The following is a 16,552-nucleotide window of genomic DNA, read 5'->3' as shown; positions in this document are numbered from 1 at the left end:
ATTACTAATGTATGTGTCTATGTATGTTGAGGATCTGTCATGTAGCTACAAAATTAATCAATCTAACCCCCGAAAGGGGGAAAGGTGAAATAAGGAATGTGAGTGTTTGCAGAGAAGTCGCAGTATGTGGAGGAATTAAGGAACAAAGAGAAGCAGGAATTGTAAATAAGTAAACAAGCGAGGGCATTTGGACAGAGCAGATCCACCATCTCCGTATCACCAAAAACTATAGGTCAGAAATTTAAATGAAAACGTACATGAAAGTGAGAGATGCATTAGCTGAGAGTCCTGCGACTAGATGAGGCTTGGGATCCCTTCCATCTCTACAATTCTGTCATTCTTTGTGCTCATTTGTACGTGGAGACAGCAAATTTTAAAATAAGCAGTACAATTGAAATAGAAATATAGTCCATCTTACCGTAGCAGGGGGAAAGACTGTGTCTTCCTGCTCAGTATGCTGACTGGATGCTAACCGTGCCCATGGGCAGTGCCAGAGTGCCAACTGCTCTCCCTTCTCAGGGCTCTTTATCCTTAAACCCAACTTGGATTGGATGCTCCTTCAGATACAGACAGTGTGGTATAGTGGTTACGGCGCTGGACCAGGATGGGGAGTTCAGGGTAGACACACACAATAAAAACACATGAAATCATAAACTTAAGTAAACACTCATGTGGTTTTTGCTTTTCTTTCTTTGGGCTTATTTACTTTAATTTTATTTTGATCTAAAAGCCTAATCATATCAGCTACAGTGTCCCGACCGTGGTAATTCAAAAGTCAAAGTTAGTTGTCGGCAAATCCTGTTAACATTTGGGACTGGAGCAACAGTGATTGCAAGAAGATACTATTTGAGAACTGGGGGTGGGAGACAGGAAACCAATTCTTCCCTCACTGATTCCTTCTCAAGTAAACAATTGTTTTTCTCAGTCTTTACTTCCTTCCTCTTCCTGCTCCTGTCAGTTAGTATTTGACCTTTTATTAGCCTCATGATGACCACATGGCTCTCCCATAAATTTTCGAGGGGACTGTAGTTAGTTAAGGGTGCTGGGAAGTGTAGCTTTTTGAGGTAAACGGCCATTGCCAAATTTTTTTAGCAGACACCATGCACTTTGAATTCATGGTACAGATGTGAAGCTGCACACTGTAACGGTTTCCCCCCGGCTTATGCTGTTTCTTTTCAAAAACTATAAGTCACCCAGAGGGAGGGAAAGACCCACCCTGTGGTTTGAAACTGGAGAGACGAAACTAAGGCTTTTATTCCCATTTCAGGCAGACGAAATGGCAGACGAGAGTCCAGTCCAGAACCTCTGTGAGGAAACAACATGCCCCATCTGCCTGGAGTATTTCACAGATCCAGTGACCATAGACTGCGGCCACAATTTCTGCCAAAGCTGCATCACCGAGACTTGGGGGAAATCAGACCAAGAAGCTTCTTGCCCTCAGTGCAGAGAACCTCATCAGCAAAGGAATTTCAGGCCCAACCGGCAACTGGCGAGCATTGTGGAAATAGTCAAGAAATTCAGCCTTCAGGCGGCCAAAGGGGCGGAAGCGCTGGGAAGGGTTTGCAAGAGACACCAGGAGCCCCTGAAACTCTTCTGCGAAGACGACCAAGCCCCCATCTGTGTGGTGTGCGACAAATCCAAGGAGCACAGGGACCACAAAGTGATCCCGAAGGAGGAGGCCTTTGAAGAGTATCAGGTAGGGAGCTGCAGGATTGGGGACCAGACTTCCACGGGATCCTCAGTTATCCTAGGGATGGTGGAAATATTTCAGCCTGAGGGCTGCATTTTTCCCTTTGCGAAATTCGGGCGGGGCATGTGGGTGAGTGTTTGTGTCCCAAACGCTGCTGGTTATTGGGGCCTGAGGCAAAAGTGGACAGAGCAACACTTGAAAATTTCACCTTTTTGCAGTAGACTAGTTCCTACAAATGCTCTCATTGCTGTCTATGTTCACCATTAAGTAAGTGGGAAGCATTAGTGGAGTTCAGGGACACATTCTAAAGGTAAAGGTACCCCTGCCCGTACGGGCCAGTCTTGACAGACTCTGGGGTTGTGCGCCCATCTCACTCAAGAGGCCGAGGGCCAGCGCTGTCCGGAAACACTTCCGGGTCACGTGGCCAGCGTGACATCGCTGCTCTGGCGAGCCAGAGCCGCACACGGAAACGCCATTTACCTTCCCCCTGGTAAGCGGTCCCTATTTATCTACTTGCACCCGGAGGTGCTTTCGAACTGCTAGGTTGGCAGGCGCTGGGACCGAGCAGCGGGAGCGCACCCCGCCGCAGGGATTCGAACCGCCGACCTTTCGATCGGCAAGTCCTAGGCGCTGAGGCTTTAACCCACATTCTAGTCAGGCAAAAAAAAGACTTGAGGAGGATGTGAACTGGAGCTGGTCAATGTTTCAGCCTGGGGAGAGGCCGGAAGCGAGTTAGGAGCTGCAGGACTCACTATCTTCTACTGAGCATTCAGAAGTAGGAACATTCACAAGAAGTTCCAAGGGAACTTGAAAAATGATCATTTCAACCATCTCCCACCTTTTCCTGCCCCAGGAGCCCAGAGAACTACCGGGGCAGGAGAAGGCTGGAAGGCTGATCTGAGGGCTGTAGCTCAACAGTTTTTCTTGTTTTACAGAAGTATGTGTGTAATGTCTCTCGTATTTTTTCCATGTAACATTTTTACAAATCAGTTTCATTTATTGAGACATGGGGGGGGGGAGGGGGAAGATGGGGTGGGGGGGGGTCAGGTGGCGATGTTTTTATTTTGCTTAATGTATGTAGGGTTTGGTGTCAGCGTTGCTCATGCTGTTCATTTGTGTTCCTTTGGTGGTGAGAGAGGTTGGGGTTGACCTAGGGTGTGGTTGTTTGTTTGTGATTGGCTGTGGTGATCTTTGTTTTCATGTGTGAGTGGGGTGGCTCCCTTTTATCACATACACAGCCCAACAAGACAATGACAATAATCAACCAACAGCATACAAATCAACATGGCTAACCTGATTCCTTTGCATTGTTATGTAGGGCTAGGGAAAGCCTTTGCCCCAAAGCAACTTTCTGTCAGTATAGAAAACAGACCAGAGGTCTGACTCCGTATGAGCCAGGCTTGTGGAAGCATTTGATGTTCCCCAGGTCTCAGCAGTTCCACTTTTTCTCTAGTCTCAGAATTTATGTTGGGAAACGGATGTTATGCCCACCATTTTTTGCTCAATGGTCTAGGAGGGCTGCCCGGTGGAAAGGTTGTCAGGAGCTTCGGCTGGTGGCCCAGCTACACCCCTATCTGGATATGAATAGCCTAACTACTGTTGTCTATGCTCTGGTAACCTTAAGATTAGATGACTGCAATGCACTATATGTAGGGCCGTCTCTGAAGACGGTTTGGAAACTTCAGCTGGTGCAGAATTCGGCAGCCAGGTTGCTCACTGGAGCAAGACGGCTTGAGCATATTACACCAATCCTAGTCTGACTGCACTGGCTACAAATTAGTTACCAAGCCCAATTCAAAGTGCTGGTTTTGACCTATAAAGCCTTAAATGGCTCAGGACCGCAATACCTCAAGGACCGCCTCTTCCCATATGAACCTACCCGTACCCTGTGATCATCTTCTGAGGCCCTCCTTCGTGTGCCCCCTTCCTTGAGAGGTCAGGAGGGTGGCAACACGAGAACAGGGCCTTCTCTGCAGTGGCTCCCCGTCTGTGGAATGCTCTCCCCAGGGAAGTCTGCCTGGTGCCTTCATTATACACCTTTAGCTGCCAGGCAAAAAGGTTCTTTTTAACCAGGCCTTTGGTTGATTTGATTGACATCCTATGCCCTTTTAAAACGTGGTTCTTTTTTGGTGAGTATGGGGTTGTTGTTATTTTGATTGTATATTTTCTGGTTTTATATTTGGATTTTATTCTGTGAACTGCCCTGAGCTCTTCAGGTATAGGGCAGTATATAAATTAAGTAAGTAAGTAAGTAGGGGTCACAGTAGCCCAATCTTGAATGCAGAAATCCTTAGCATTTCTAGGTAGGGCTGGGGATATACGGGACCTGAAATCCAGTCAGTACAGCCAGTACTGAGCTAGTTGGACCAGAGGTACATATAACTCAGTGTAAGGCAGCTTCCCCTCTTTCTAGATATGTCCCAAACCCCCAGAGGATAGGTTTCAGGTATTGTGAGCCATGTGGCTCACAATTCTGCTGCAGAACCACATCAAAGCTTCCTATTAGCAGAGGCCCAGGAAGTTCTACCTGCAAAATACTGCAAGGGGGAAAGGAGCAGCAAATGTTGTGAAGTTATTTTTTTTTTATACATTTTTTATTGCTTTTTTAAAAGTACAGAAATACAGAAAAAAGAATAAAGAGTGGTTATAAGAAAAAGAGATATAAATAACAAATTTCCATATTCTTTTTCCATCTAACCTATAGGACTTCCCCACATCCTCCGGACCCTGCGTTCTCTGTCTTATAAAGCATCAGCAATTTGTTAACTTATTTCAAAACTTATTGTAACTTCCATTTTATCATGTTCCCTATTTTCAATTTTACTATCGCTCAATTCTTATATGTTTTATATTAAACACAATAAAGTTATTTCATTATTTTACCTCTGAATTCTTGTGTCTTAATTTTCATTCCATTAACTTACATTTGCTGAAGCTAGAATTTCCTGAAAGGTGCATTTTTTTTTAACATTCATACAGCTTATAGTGTTTTTTCAAATAGTCCTTAAACTTTTCCCAGTCCTCCTCAGTTGTTTCTTCTCCCGCGTCTCGGATTCTGCCAGTCATTTCAGCCAGTTCCATATAGTCCATCAACTGCGATTGCCATTCCTCCAGCGTGGGTAAATCTTGTGTCTTCCAGTATTTTGCAATCAGGATCCTTGCTGCTGTGGTAGCATACATAAAAAAGGTTCTGTCCTTCTTAAGCACTCTCTGGTCTACCATGCCCAGAAGGAAGGCCTCTGGTTTCTTAGGTAAGGTAAATCTCAGTACCTTTTTTAGTTCATTATGGATCATTTCCCAGAAGGCCTTCACTTTCGGGCAGGTCCACCAGAGATGAAAGAATGTCCCTTCCGCCTCTCCACATTTCCAACATTTGTTGTCAGACAGATGATATATCTTGGCTAACTTGACTGGGGTCATGTACCACCGGTATACCATTTTCATAATATTTTCCTTCAAGGCAGTGCATGCCGTGAATTTCAAACCGGTGTTCCATAACCTTTCCCAGTCTGCAAACATAATGTTATGCCCCACATCCTGAGCCCATTTTATCATAGCGGATTTGACTGTCTCATCCTGTGTATTCCACTTAAGCAGCAAGTTATACATTCTCGAAAGTAGTTTACTTTTTGGCTCTAACAATTCAGTCTCTAGTTTCGATTTTTCCACCTGGAATCCAACTTTTTTATCTATTTTAAATACCTCTTGAATTTGCGCATAGTGCAACCAATCTCGTACCTTAGTTTTCAATTTCTCCAAACTTAGCAACCTCCAATTGTCTCCAGTTTTTTCAATTATTTCCCAATATTTAGGCCAATGGGCCTCCATGTTGGGTCTCTTACGTGCCTTGGCCTCCACCGGTGAGAGCCACCTCGGAGTCTTACTCTCCAATAAGTCTTTGTATTTTATCCAGACCCTCCAAATTGCTCTTCTGACAATATGGTTTTTAAACAATTTGTGCACTTTGGCCTTGTCATACCACAGATATGCATGCCACCCAAACGCATTGTCAAACCCTTCCAGATCCAGGACGTCAGTGTTCTCCAATAAAATCCAATCTTTCAACCAGCAGAAGGCTGCAGATTCATAATATAGCCTCAAGTCTGGCAGGGCAAATCCCCCTCTTTCTTTCGCATCAGTTAATATTTTAAACTTTATTCGGGGCTTTTTGCCCTGCCAAACAAACTTAGAAATATCCTTCTGCCACTTTCCAAAACATTCCACCTTGTCCACGATCTGTAGGGCCTGAAACAAAAATAACATTTTTGGCAATACATTCATCTTTACAGCAGCTATTCGGCCTAACAAGGAAAGTTTCAATCTTGACCATATATCCAAGTCTCTTTTGATTTCTGACCAGCATTTCTCATAATTATCTTTAAACAAATTCAAATTTTTGGAGGTCAAGTACACCCCTAGGTATTTTACTTTTTTAACCACATTCAGCTCCGTTTCTTTGGAGAACTCATCTGTTTCTGTAACTGTCAAATTTTTTGCTAAAACCTTGGTTTTTTGCTTATTTAACTTAAACCCCGCCACCCGACCAAAATCAGAAATTAATTCTAACACTCTTTTAGTGCTGGAGACTGGTTCCTGAAGTGTTAATACCAAGTCATCTGCAAATGCTTTCAATTTATATTGTTTCACTCCGACCTCAAAGCAAATGTTGTGAAGTTATGAGGAGTAAAGGATGTTATTAGGGCCAGTGCGGTTTCTTCTGGGGGTATTCAGTGGAACCAGCACCTTTCCACCCCAAATGTGAAAAGTGTGGCACTTCCTGTGATAACTTCATGGTGAATACTGCAAGCTTTTTTTCTAAAAGAAAAGAAAAAAAGAGCGATCTGTGAATAGGGCTGTGCACCAGCCACAATCTTTGGTTCGTACCCCAATATATCTTTGGAAAAGAGCATAGTTTGGTGCAGAAAATGTGAGAGGGTGACTGACTTGGCCCAGGAGCCGAATCCCATACAGATACTCTATTTTGTGCAAACCTGGTATAGAAACAAACTTCTATACCATCTCTTACGCTGTGTCCCCATAATTTTGAGTCCCCTTGTTTCCCCCCATATTTGATCAGAAAATTAATTATTAACTATATAAATATGCATATGTGAACACTGATTTAATTCCACATTGAGAACGGACGTTTCCTAGAAGCTGCACATAGACCCTTTTCAACCTTTGTGTTCTTGGTTTCTTGAACAGACACGCCTGTTACAGTTTATATCTCTGCTGCCAAAACTAACCCAAATGCCTTTTCAACCACCCCAGGGTAAAATCCTGCATCATTTGGAGTTCCTGAACAAACAGAGAGAAGAAATTCTGTCTTCTAAACTGACGGTGGAGACTGAAAGCCAGAATCTGCTGGTAGGTGCAAACCTTCTTGCCTCTCCAGGATGGTTATACTGGACAGAGTGAGGCCTTCGTTCTGCGGTGAAGCCTATGCTTCACTTGCACAGTGTCCCAGGTTTGATCACTGACATTATCAATTAAATGGATATTGGGTGGTAGAGTTGGGAAAGGTCTCTTCTTCAGACCTTGAAGAGCAGCTGCCTGCAAGGCTAGACAACATTCAGCAGGACAGGCTAAAATTGGTAGGGTTGTCTAGGGGCGAATGTAGTCCTTGAGTCCAAAAATGTCCAGCCATGCCAGCATTAATCCTTTAAGAATGAACCCCACAAAGCCAGTCTTCCTCCTCCTTCTCGTCACTTCCTCCAGGCCCTACTATTAGGCAGAGTGAGGTGGCCAAGCCAGGCTGAAGATGCCAGGGAATAGAGAGCAGCAGCAGCTTAATAGATCGGTAGGTGAGCAGCAGGAAAATACTGAGGACTGAGCCAAGCAAAGAGGCCGTGTCCTGCTAGGTTAGCCTGCCTGCTGCCCTCGGCTGTGATTGATGTTCTATACCTTTGCGAGTGTTGAAGTAAACATCAGCTGCCCTGCCACATGGAATTAAGGGGACATCTAAATGTTTTTGTCTGGCCACGACTCTCTCCTTGCAGAAGCAGACAGACATGGAGAGGCAGGAAATCATGGCCGATTTCAAGCAATTGCACCAGTTTCTGGAAGAACAAGAGTGCCTCCTGCTGACTCAATTAAAGGAACTGGACGATGGGATTAAAAACTGTAGGAATCAATATATTGCCAGACTCTGTGAGGAGATGGCCTCCCTTGACAACCTAATCAGGCAGCTGGAGGAGAAACAGGAGCAGCCAGTGACTGAATTCTTACAGGTGAGCAATGGTGGAACAAAACCGTCCAGGTTGTCCTCTGGGGAAGGGCTGTACCACCACACACTCTGTTCATTGGTCTGTAGAAGTATTTACAGTAGGTGTGTGCACTTCAGTATTTGGTTGATATATAAAGCAAAGGGGAAAGTAATAATAAACTGCTGGAGGCAACTGGTGCCAGGGATTGAATTTCTCTCATTCTGTCTCTTCCATCTAGAATATGAGAAGCATCCTGGAAAGGTAGGTGGCTTTGATATGAATATGAATAATATTCATTTCCTTCCTCAGAGGTAAGGGATAATTTTATTTGGTCTATACTTTTATGTGAACCAATCTAATTCACAGTTTACAGACGAATAAGCAGATCAGAAAACAGTTACCAATCTGACTGCACACTTTTACTAATTTTGTGATGCATTTTGGGGGGTTTTAAAAAAAAAGGCACCCAAAACTATGTATCTTGTGCGGGGAAATGTACAAAAAGCACATTGGGGGATGCATAGAAGAGCATACGAAAATGGATAGGATTTTGGGGGGAGAATGTACAGTGGTACCTCGGGTTAGGTACTTAATTCGTTCCGGAGGTCCGTTCTTAACCTGAAACTGTTCTTAACCTGAGGTACCACTTTAGCTAATGGGGCCTCCTGCTGCTGCTGCGCCGCCAGAGCACAATTTCTGTTCTCATCCTGAAGCAAAGTTCTTAACCCGAGGTACTATTTCTGGGTTAGCGGTGTCTGGAACCTGAAGTGTATGTAACCTGAAGCGTATGTAACCCGAGGTACACTGTATATAAAATGCATATTTTAGGAAGAAGTGATGATATTTCTTCATTTTTTTATATTTTATATCATATCAGAGTTGGTGGTGGTGGTGGATTATTAGATTTCTTACTTGCCCTCCACTGTCAGGTTCCAGGGCAGCTTCTGAATTGAAATACAATATTAAAAATAGTTAAAACAAATTACAATCCAAGAAAATAGGGTGGGTCCTAAAGTACATCTCCTAGATGACAAAGGCCAGGGTAAAGAGATACTCTTATTAGTTACTTGTGTGCAAACATAATTTGTTGGAGAAAATATTTAGTAAGGTTGTGCTCCAGATTCAGCTGGATCCTCGACCAAATTGGGCCGATTTATACCCTCTTCTGATCAGGCAGAAGCAGTGACGAATCACAACTTAGTTAACGAGGCGCTTCTGACCCAGCTGTAATTTTAAACATGGTACGGTATGCAACGTGTGTGTCAAAATTTCAGACAGATTGTTTGAAAATATTTTGGCATCTTCAAAGTAAAGTTGATTTTTTTAAAAAATGAGGCAAGATGGACTACTGATTGAACATTTGTATGTAGATTTTATATGAAAAAAAATGTTTAAGTCAATTTACATACCCCCCCCCTTTATACTTCACTTTCCAGTTTGTCATAGGTCTTTGTAATGGCCACAGGGCAGACAATACCATTAGTTGCTATCACAGGCCTCATCCACACGTCCGCTTTTGCTGTGATTTCTAAGCAAAGGTCTGAGAAGTTTTTCTTTTGTCCCACTGCTTTTCCTGGGAAAACCTGCTGCTTACCACTGAATTGGAAGAAACATAAATCAGCCGAAAACCCGATAAATGTTTGCTTCTATTCAGCTGGCAATCCACAGAAAACCTGATTCAGAAAACCCGACTGACCTTGGTTCCGATTCAGTGGTTAACAGAGGGGACTTTGGTGGGGAAAATGGGGAGAATGATAGACAAACCTATCATGGACGATCCCTTGGTATCTTCCTGCTGTTCCCACTTTTCTCCTTCATTCTGACGACTGAATTAAGATTGACTTGAGAATGACCAGATGGAGCACAATAAACCTCACTTTCTTCTTCCTAGGTGTAATAAAAACAAGAATAAAACCATGAATGCAATAGCTTTTCCTCGTGGATTAAAACAGCAAATAGATAATTTATCCAAAATACATCCTTTTTTGGAGAAGGAGACCAAGAAGTTCAAAGGTAACAAGGGTCATTGTATGATGTTTTAGATGTGGGACAGATTAGATAGATAGATAGATGATAAATAGATAGATAGATAGATAGATAGATAGATGATAGATAGATAGATAGATAGATAGATAGATAGATAGATAGATAGATAGATAGATAGATAGATATAGATAGATGATAGAGTTGTGTGCCATGCCAATTTCCAAAGAAGTGAATATTCTGGGGTCCCAGGCTGCTTCCCCAGGGTTCGAGTTTCCTATTGGCAAATGAGGCACAGCAGAGACTGTGGTGTCTTTAGTATATATGGTTTATTTATACATATAGGCACTCTGAGCCTACGATGGATGGGTTCACAGGCACCCCAAGACAGTCTTGTTTCTCCCATAGCCCCAGCCTTGCATTCAAAACAGGAATCAACCCTCGTGCTCTGGTTCTCTTTCCATCTTGCTGCCTTTTACAGCCTGTCACATCCCTCAGCTCTACTCCAAAACACTGGTTTTGTCTTCTAACTCTCTCAGAGCTGGGGGAGGCAGCTCTTCTCTGCATCCCCCACTCCAAACATGCTTTCATAACACTTAATGCTAATCCTGGAAGAGGGATGAAGATGGAGTACTATGGCTAAATTTTAGATTTAGGCCTGAACACTCTTGCAAACATTCTATATCTAAAGTATTGCCCTTGGAGCCAAGTACGAGTATTGACTTTTTCCCCATTTCACTTTTTTCCTCAGACGTTGTGCTCTCTGGACCTCAAGGAAAGAAAGGTACATTTCCAGGTTTGGCAGATCTTTAAACAATTTTTGCAGATGAGACATGGGAGGGTTTTGCACTTCAATCTCCCACCAGCACAAGATCGCTGGGGTCCCAAACTGCATCCCCTGGGTTCGTATTTCCTTTTGGGAAATGAGAGACAGCAGAGACTGTGGTGTCTTTAGGATATATTGTTTATTCCCACATATATAGAATCTGAGCCTACGATGGAGGGGTTCACAACACGGACACCTCAAGAGAGTTTTGTTTCTCCCACAGCCACAGCCTTGCATTCAAAACAGGAATCAACCCTCGTGCTCTGGTTCTCTTTCTGTCTTGCTGTCTTTTACAGCCTGTCACATCCCTAAACTCTGCTCTACTTCAAAACTCTGGTTTTGTCTTCTATCTCAGAACTGGAGGACTGGGAAGCAAACAAGAGTAGCTGAAGCTTGACATTTGAGTGTTCTTTTTTCTATTTCTCTATTTAAAATTCTGAGTAATCTTCATTATTTGGCATTGATTTTTCTGAATCTCCCCCTCTCCCAATGTTTTCATAAAATGTAATGGGAATGCTGGAAGGTGTGGCTTGCTGAAGTCAGCTGGGAGTTCACCACACCTCAACTGGTGTGTGTTATGAGCACAGCAAGCAGAGTCATCAGAGATTTCCTGCTCCCGACTGAACAACATCTTCAGAGTTTGTTAAGGGGGAAACTCCTCCCACACAGTTCAAAGTAACCAAGTGTTTAATGTCTCCAGACACAAGACCAGTCCTTCATCGTCTTTGAAGTAAAGATACGTACGATCAGATCCACTCATCACCATGCCAGCTAATGCTTCTGTGCAAAACCCACCGCCTCTTCTCCTGAGTCTCACAGAGTCAGGCCCTTGACAGCAAACGGGACAGGGCACAGACAAGACAGACAGGATGAAAGCAATGCCACAGAGGCTACTATTCCTTTCTCTGCATGTGGGCACATTTCCTGGACCAAAGGGAGGGTGAATTACTCCACAAGTCGCAAACTCAACCATTCTGGTGTTGCTATGGCAACCCAGTGCACCTGGCACCCTTATCTCAGGGCATCCAGTCGTGGGAAATGTGCTCCTCAAGGCACGAGCCCAAGTGCCTTACACCAACATGGAAGAAAGAGGTCAAACGGTCATATACGATGGCTAAATTTTAGATTTTGGCATGAACACAGTTCCAAGCACTCCAAATCTAAGGCATTACCTTGGAGCCAAGTGTGAGTCTCTAACTTCTTCCTCTTATCAGTTTTGTTCCTTAAGCAAATATATGGTTCCAGATTGGGCAGCGTTACTTCAGCTGTCTGGACCTCCAGAAAAGAAAGTACATCTCCAGCTTGGGTAGGGTTCTTTGTTTTGGTTTTTACATGTGAGATTGGGAGAAAGGCTGAGCACAGGAGCACAGGAAGCAGCTTTTTTACAGAGCCAAGCCGTCGGCCCATCTAGCTTCATATTGCCAACAATGACTGGCAACAGCTCTCCGTGGTTTTATGCAGGGAACTCACCCTACAGGATTTGAACCAGGGACCTTTGCAAGCAAGCCTCCCTCTGAGCTAGCATCCTTGCCCTCAAGGGGCGCTCCCTGAGTTTCTGAACTGACCTGCATGGGGGAGCGATTTCCCACCCCCCACCCCATTAGTACATTGGCTTTTCAAACCTCCTCCTCACTCAGAGCTGCAGAAAACGTGGACGCAGGTTTGGGGTGCTGCCTCTCTAATTATTTCCTTTCTCTTGTAGGTGAAGACATGGCCATTCCTAAACTAGTCCTAACAGTGTATGTCCAAGCAACAGCCCAATCAACGTATGGCCAAGCAGCATTTAAATTTGGTCCAAGCATGTATATTAGCCAACCATTGGTTGCCTCCAGATTCTCAAATAACAACATTAATTGTTGTTCCTATGTTATGGGAGTTGAGAGAATCACCTCAGGGACTCATTCCTGGATAGTGGACGTGGGGGACGAGAACTTCTGGGCTGTGGGGGTTGTCAAGGAGTCTTTAAGGGGTCACAATATTGACCATTTGAATGATGGAATTGGGATCTGGGCTATTGGGAGGATTTCTACTGGTGCATATTATGCTTCCACTTCTCCTGGAATATCTCTGGGACCATCACCCTCGGCCAGCACACAACACCTTACCTTTGCGATTTGGCCAAAGAGAATCCGTGTGCTTGTGAACTATGAAGCAGAAGTAATACTCTTCCGTGATGCTGACTCAAATAATAATCTCTTTACCTTCTCCCGTGCTTTGTTCTCTGGGGAGAAAATCTGCTCCTTTCTCTGTGTGGGGAAATGAGATGAGGTTGCCATTTGGTGCAAACTTGACAGGCCAGCGGGAGGTGCCAAGTCCTTTAAAACCAGGGGTGGGTGGGGAAGTTTAAAAAACAGCATGGAGGGGTCAGGAGGAAGGAACTGAATCCTCTCCCCACCCATACTTTCCTCCCTCAAACGTCTGGGGAAAGAACTTTTTTTTTGGGGGGGGGAGGAAGTATGTGTGGTGTGGAAAAGGCTCAGGATATTAAGTCCCTGCCCCAAACTGCCAACTTCTTTAGAGGGAATTAGTAACAGTCTGACTCTATCATGCAGTATTATTGCTGTCAAGTCTGAATGGGCCCTGCAGGCTTTCTCCTCCAAATAGCTTTCCGTTGTGGGAAACAAAACACATGAAAACTGCCATTCAGACACAGCTTCAGGGGGAAGTAGTAGCTGAAGAGGGGAGGCTTTTCAACGAGGAACTGGCACGAGGCCCTGATCCAGATTGGCAGCGTGCTTCGGATCACAACCCCATAGCTATATTTTATTTGGAAAAGAAACACACAAAATAGAAGCACGATCAGAAAGGAATTGTCTGCAAATACATGATACACAGATAGAGACTTGATATGGGGGCATTTAAACTTAAGTATCTAAAGAGCTGGGTTGTTTTATGTGTTTCAAGTAATTGTTCTATGTCTTTTTATAATTGTTTAATTGTTGTCACTCACTCTAGGACCTGATGTCGAAAGGTGTGTAAGAAACCTTGTAAATAAATAAAAGCAATTCCGCTTACTGCATTTGTGCGTGCCATTAATCGCTTAATGTCCAAGCTGCTCAGGGTGTGGTAGTGGCCCAAAGGGCTATAATGAATGTGATAATGTGAACCCCTATAAATCCTTCAATATGCTTCTAATAGAGAAGTTATGGTAACCTGTTGCTTTAAGAAACTGAGGGTTTTGCAAGATGCCGTCCCCCACTGGGACAGTAGGGCAGCCAATGCGTGAATCACAAAGATGCAGCTCATAAGTTAGAACGCAAGTTGATACACGGTGCAAATGGCTGCATGAAACACAGGTTCCCAACATGCATACTAACACAATGTAACAGAGCACAGTGAGAATCAAAGTTTAGTTTGCAATGCTTATTGCGCATGTGTATTAAACATGAAATGAGGTAATGATGTACATGATTGGTGAAAATTGAAATCCTTTGTTTGAAATGTTATAAATACCATCGCCCTGACCCTTGGGCTGGGTTGCAGTTTTGCGGAAAGATTCGACTGTAACCTATAAGCACTTACTTTCAGAAGAGCCCTGCTGATTCGGACCACAACTCCCCACTTCCTAGATCAAGGGAGCCCTTGTTTATTTCAGATATTAAGGACTCAAATAAAGCAACAGCAGTTTAAGAGTAATAATATAAGAGCAGACGTGAGCACCTTGTCCTCCACTGGTTCAGACTAGAGATACCTAACTGTGGTTCTGCAAATCCCCTTGTTGTAAGCCAAAAATGGCTTATCTTCTGAGTTACGCCAATAAAACTCAGAGACAAGAGGAGTTAGGAGTCCATTGTTGTTTACTGCAAAGCAATAGGTTATAGTTGAATCTTTTTGCAAAACTGCAACCCCACCCAAGGATCCTGATCTCTGGAACTTTGACTCTCACAGCATCATCTTCACTTTCACCAATGCTGCGTTCTCTGGGGAGGGGTCTGCTCCTGGCTCAGTGTGGGGCAATGAGGTGAGGTTGTCCTTGGGTGCAATCAAGATCCATCTGACAGTAGCAAAACTCACTTGGTTGGGCCAAATCCTTCAAAGCAAGGGAGGGAGAAGGAAAGAAGGCAGGAAGGAAGGCCATGAACCTTCTTCCCACCCCCCTTGTTAGACTTTCCTCCCCCTTCCCCCCAAAAATCTCCCAGTTGTTTACCCCCCCCCCCATGTTGGTTTCTTATATTGGGGGGAAATGTCTGGCAAAAGTACCTTTGGTAAGGAAGGTTGTATGTGTGATGGGGAAAGGGTTCAGCACTCTAAGTGCCCCCCAACAGTCTCCACATCCCTGTCTTAAAGTGTTCAATTCTCTAATAAAAAAGGTTAAACTATGTAGTGCCTCCCTGCCCTCCTTCCCACACTTTCTGAAATAAGTGTACTCTCAGTTCTTTCTGAGGTGGTAAAACTGCTCCCTTCAGACAGGGCTTTAGCCCAGCCTTCAGCCTGACATGCTGGATGTCCATGTGCAGGGAATGCATGTTCTACAGCAAACTGTTCAGTGAGTACAGTCCAGACACAGGTTTACCACCTCAGCAACAAGTAAACTTTCCTGTCACTGTGGTGTGGGTGCACCTCTTTACAACAACTCTTTACAACCTTCTTCCTGAAATGCTAGATTTCCATGTGCAGTGAATTTATGGCAAATTGTCCATGATTCAGCATCATGGAATACTTTGCAAGCTAAACACAATCTATTACATCTTATTCCTTATAATCATGAAGAGTCAGCATTTATTTCTCACACTGGGTGTTATGTACTGAGTCGAATAGGATCCAAACTGCAGCAGTCTGATTGGTCCTAGAACAATAGGATTCCGAATGCAGCGGTCTGATTGGTCCTAGAACAATGCAGCAGTATGATTGGTTGGCAGGAACCACCCAATCATGCTCCAGATTGAAGGGAATCCACAATCTGATTGGCTTATAGTAGAATTCCAGAATTAGCCAATCATGTGCAGCCCATTGTGTAAATAATGTATATAAAGCAGATACTTACGAGGGGACTTTCATTCATTCCTCCTCACCAGTATGAGCTGAATAAAGAGCATGAAATCACTTTGCGACTCTGAGTCTATTTCAGTGGGGCACGATTTCAAGGACAGCATAGGGAACTTGGTGGAGCCAGCTGAACCCTATCCCGTGTTTTTCTCTCCAATTATTTTTCCTACCAAAGGGTTCATGGAGCTTATGCACTCAGAGAAGGGTGTATAGAATTTGAGCCCATATAAAAGCGGGGGGCATTCTGGTACAAACATAATGGAACTATTGCTCCCCACAAAAGCTGATGAAGAAAATACCAACAAATGATATTTTTCCCCCTTACAGAGCTATAGAGCAGTTGATGAAACAGTCCCAAGTGACTTCCCACTTAGGTAATGTTGTGGGTGGGTGGGGGGTTGGGAGAAGGGTGGGTGGCTGGGTGAGGAAGGAGACTAAACTGCATAAAAGGGGGTGTTAGGGGGCAAGATAATATAGAACATTGAAGTATGGCAGAGGGTGCCACAGCTCACAACTAGCAATTTCCCCAAACTGGAGGCATGAGGATTAGCCAGATATCAGCCAGAACAATAATACATGCAGATGGTTATATGCTAGTTGGACAGCAGGGCCGGCACACCCGTGAGGCGAGGTGAGGCAGTTGCCTCGGGTGGCAGATCCAGCCTCCGAGAAGAGCACCACCACAATGTATATTCTGAATCAGTGTATATAATACACAGGGTTAATACAGAAAAGAGAAGATTCTATTTACATTGCATGTGTGATCCTCTATGCCTATGCAAGCTTATTACTAATGTATGTGTGTATGTATGTTGAAGATCTGTCATGTAGCTACAAGATTAATCAATCTAACCCCCGAAA

At 44.0% G+C, this 16,552-nt stretch overlaps 3 protein-coding genes across 5 annotated transcripts in view; all 3 read left to right on the top strand.

Moving 5' to 3' along the window:
- The window catches only part of LOC310837600 (zinc finger protein RFP-like), a 43,656-nt gene extending 29,932 nt beyond the window's left edge, over positions 1-13,724 (top strand). For 2 of the 3 annotated variants that reach the window (XM_083724455.1, XM_083724453.1), the window contains 6 exons: positions 6,962-7,057; positions 7,690-7,920; positions 8,135-8,157; positions 9,788-9,909; positions 10,631-10,663; positions 12,408-13,724. In XM_083724455.1, coding sequence (XP_083580581.1) covers positions 6,962-7,057; positions 7,690-7,920; positions 8,135-8,157; positions 9,788-9,909; positions 10,631-10,663; positions 12,408-12,967 — 1,065 coding nt within the window. In that variant the 3' untranslated portion in view covers positions 12,968-13,724. The remainder of the gene's footprint in view (positions 1-6,961; positions 7,058-7,689; positions 7,921-8,134; positions 8,158-9,787; positions 9,910-10,630; positions 10,664-12,407) is intronic. The other variant, XM_083724454.1, reaches the window with a different exon arrangement.
- Positions 1-16,552, top strand: part of LOC310839500 (zinc finger protein RFP-like) — a gene marked incomplete at its 3' end in the record, with an annotated part of 53,357 nt that overhangs the window by 871 nt on the left and 35,934 nt on the right. The window lies entirely within an intron of this gene.
- The window catches only part of LOC310837606 (zinc finger protein RFP-like), a 37,627-nt gene continuing 22,246 nt past the window's right edge, over positions 1,172-16,552 (top strand). Inside the window, exon 1 of the mRNA XM_083724465.1 lies at positions 1,172-1,696. Coding sequence (XP_083580591.1) covers positions 1,277-1,696 — 420 coding nt within the window. The 5' untranslated portion in view covers positions 1,172-1,276. The remainder of the gene's footprint in view (positions 1,697-16,552) is intronic.

Source organism: Podarcis gaigeae (assembly GCF_964106915.1).
Source record: "Podarcis gaigeae genome assembly, chromosome: 2".
In the NCBI taxonomy this organism is placed as follows: domain Eukaryota; kingdom Metazoa; phylum Chordata; class Lepidosauria; order Squamata; family Lacertidae; genus Podarcis; species Podarcis gaigeae.
The sequence above is the reverse complement of the archived record's forward strand: the minus strand, read 5'-3'. Positions and strand labels throughout refer to the sequence as shown.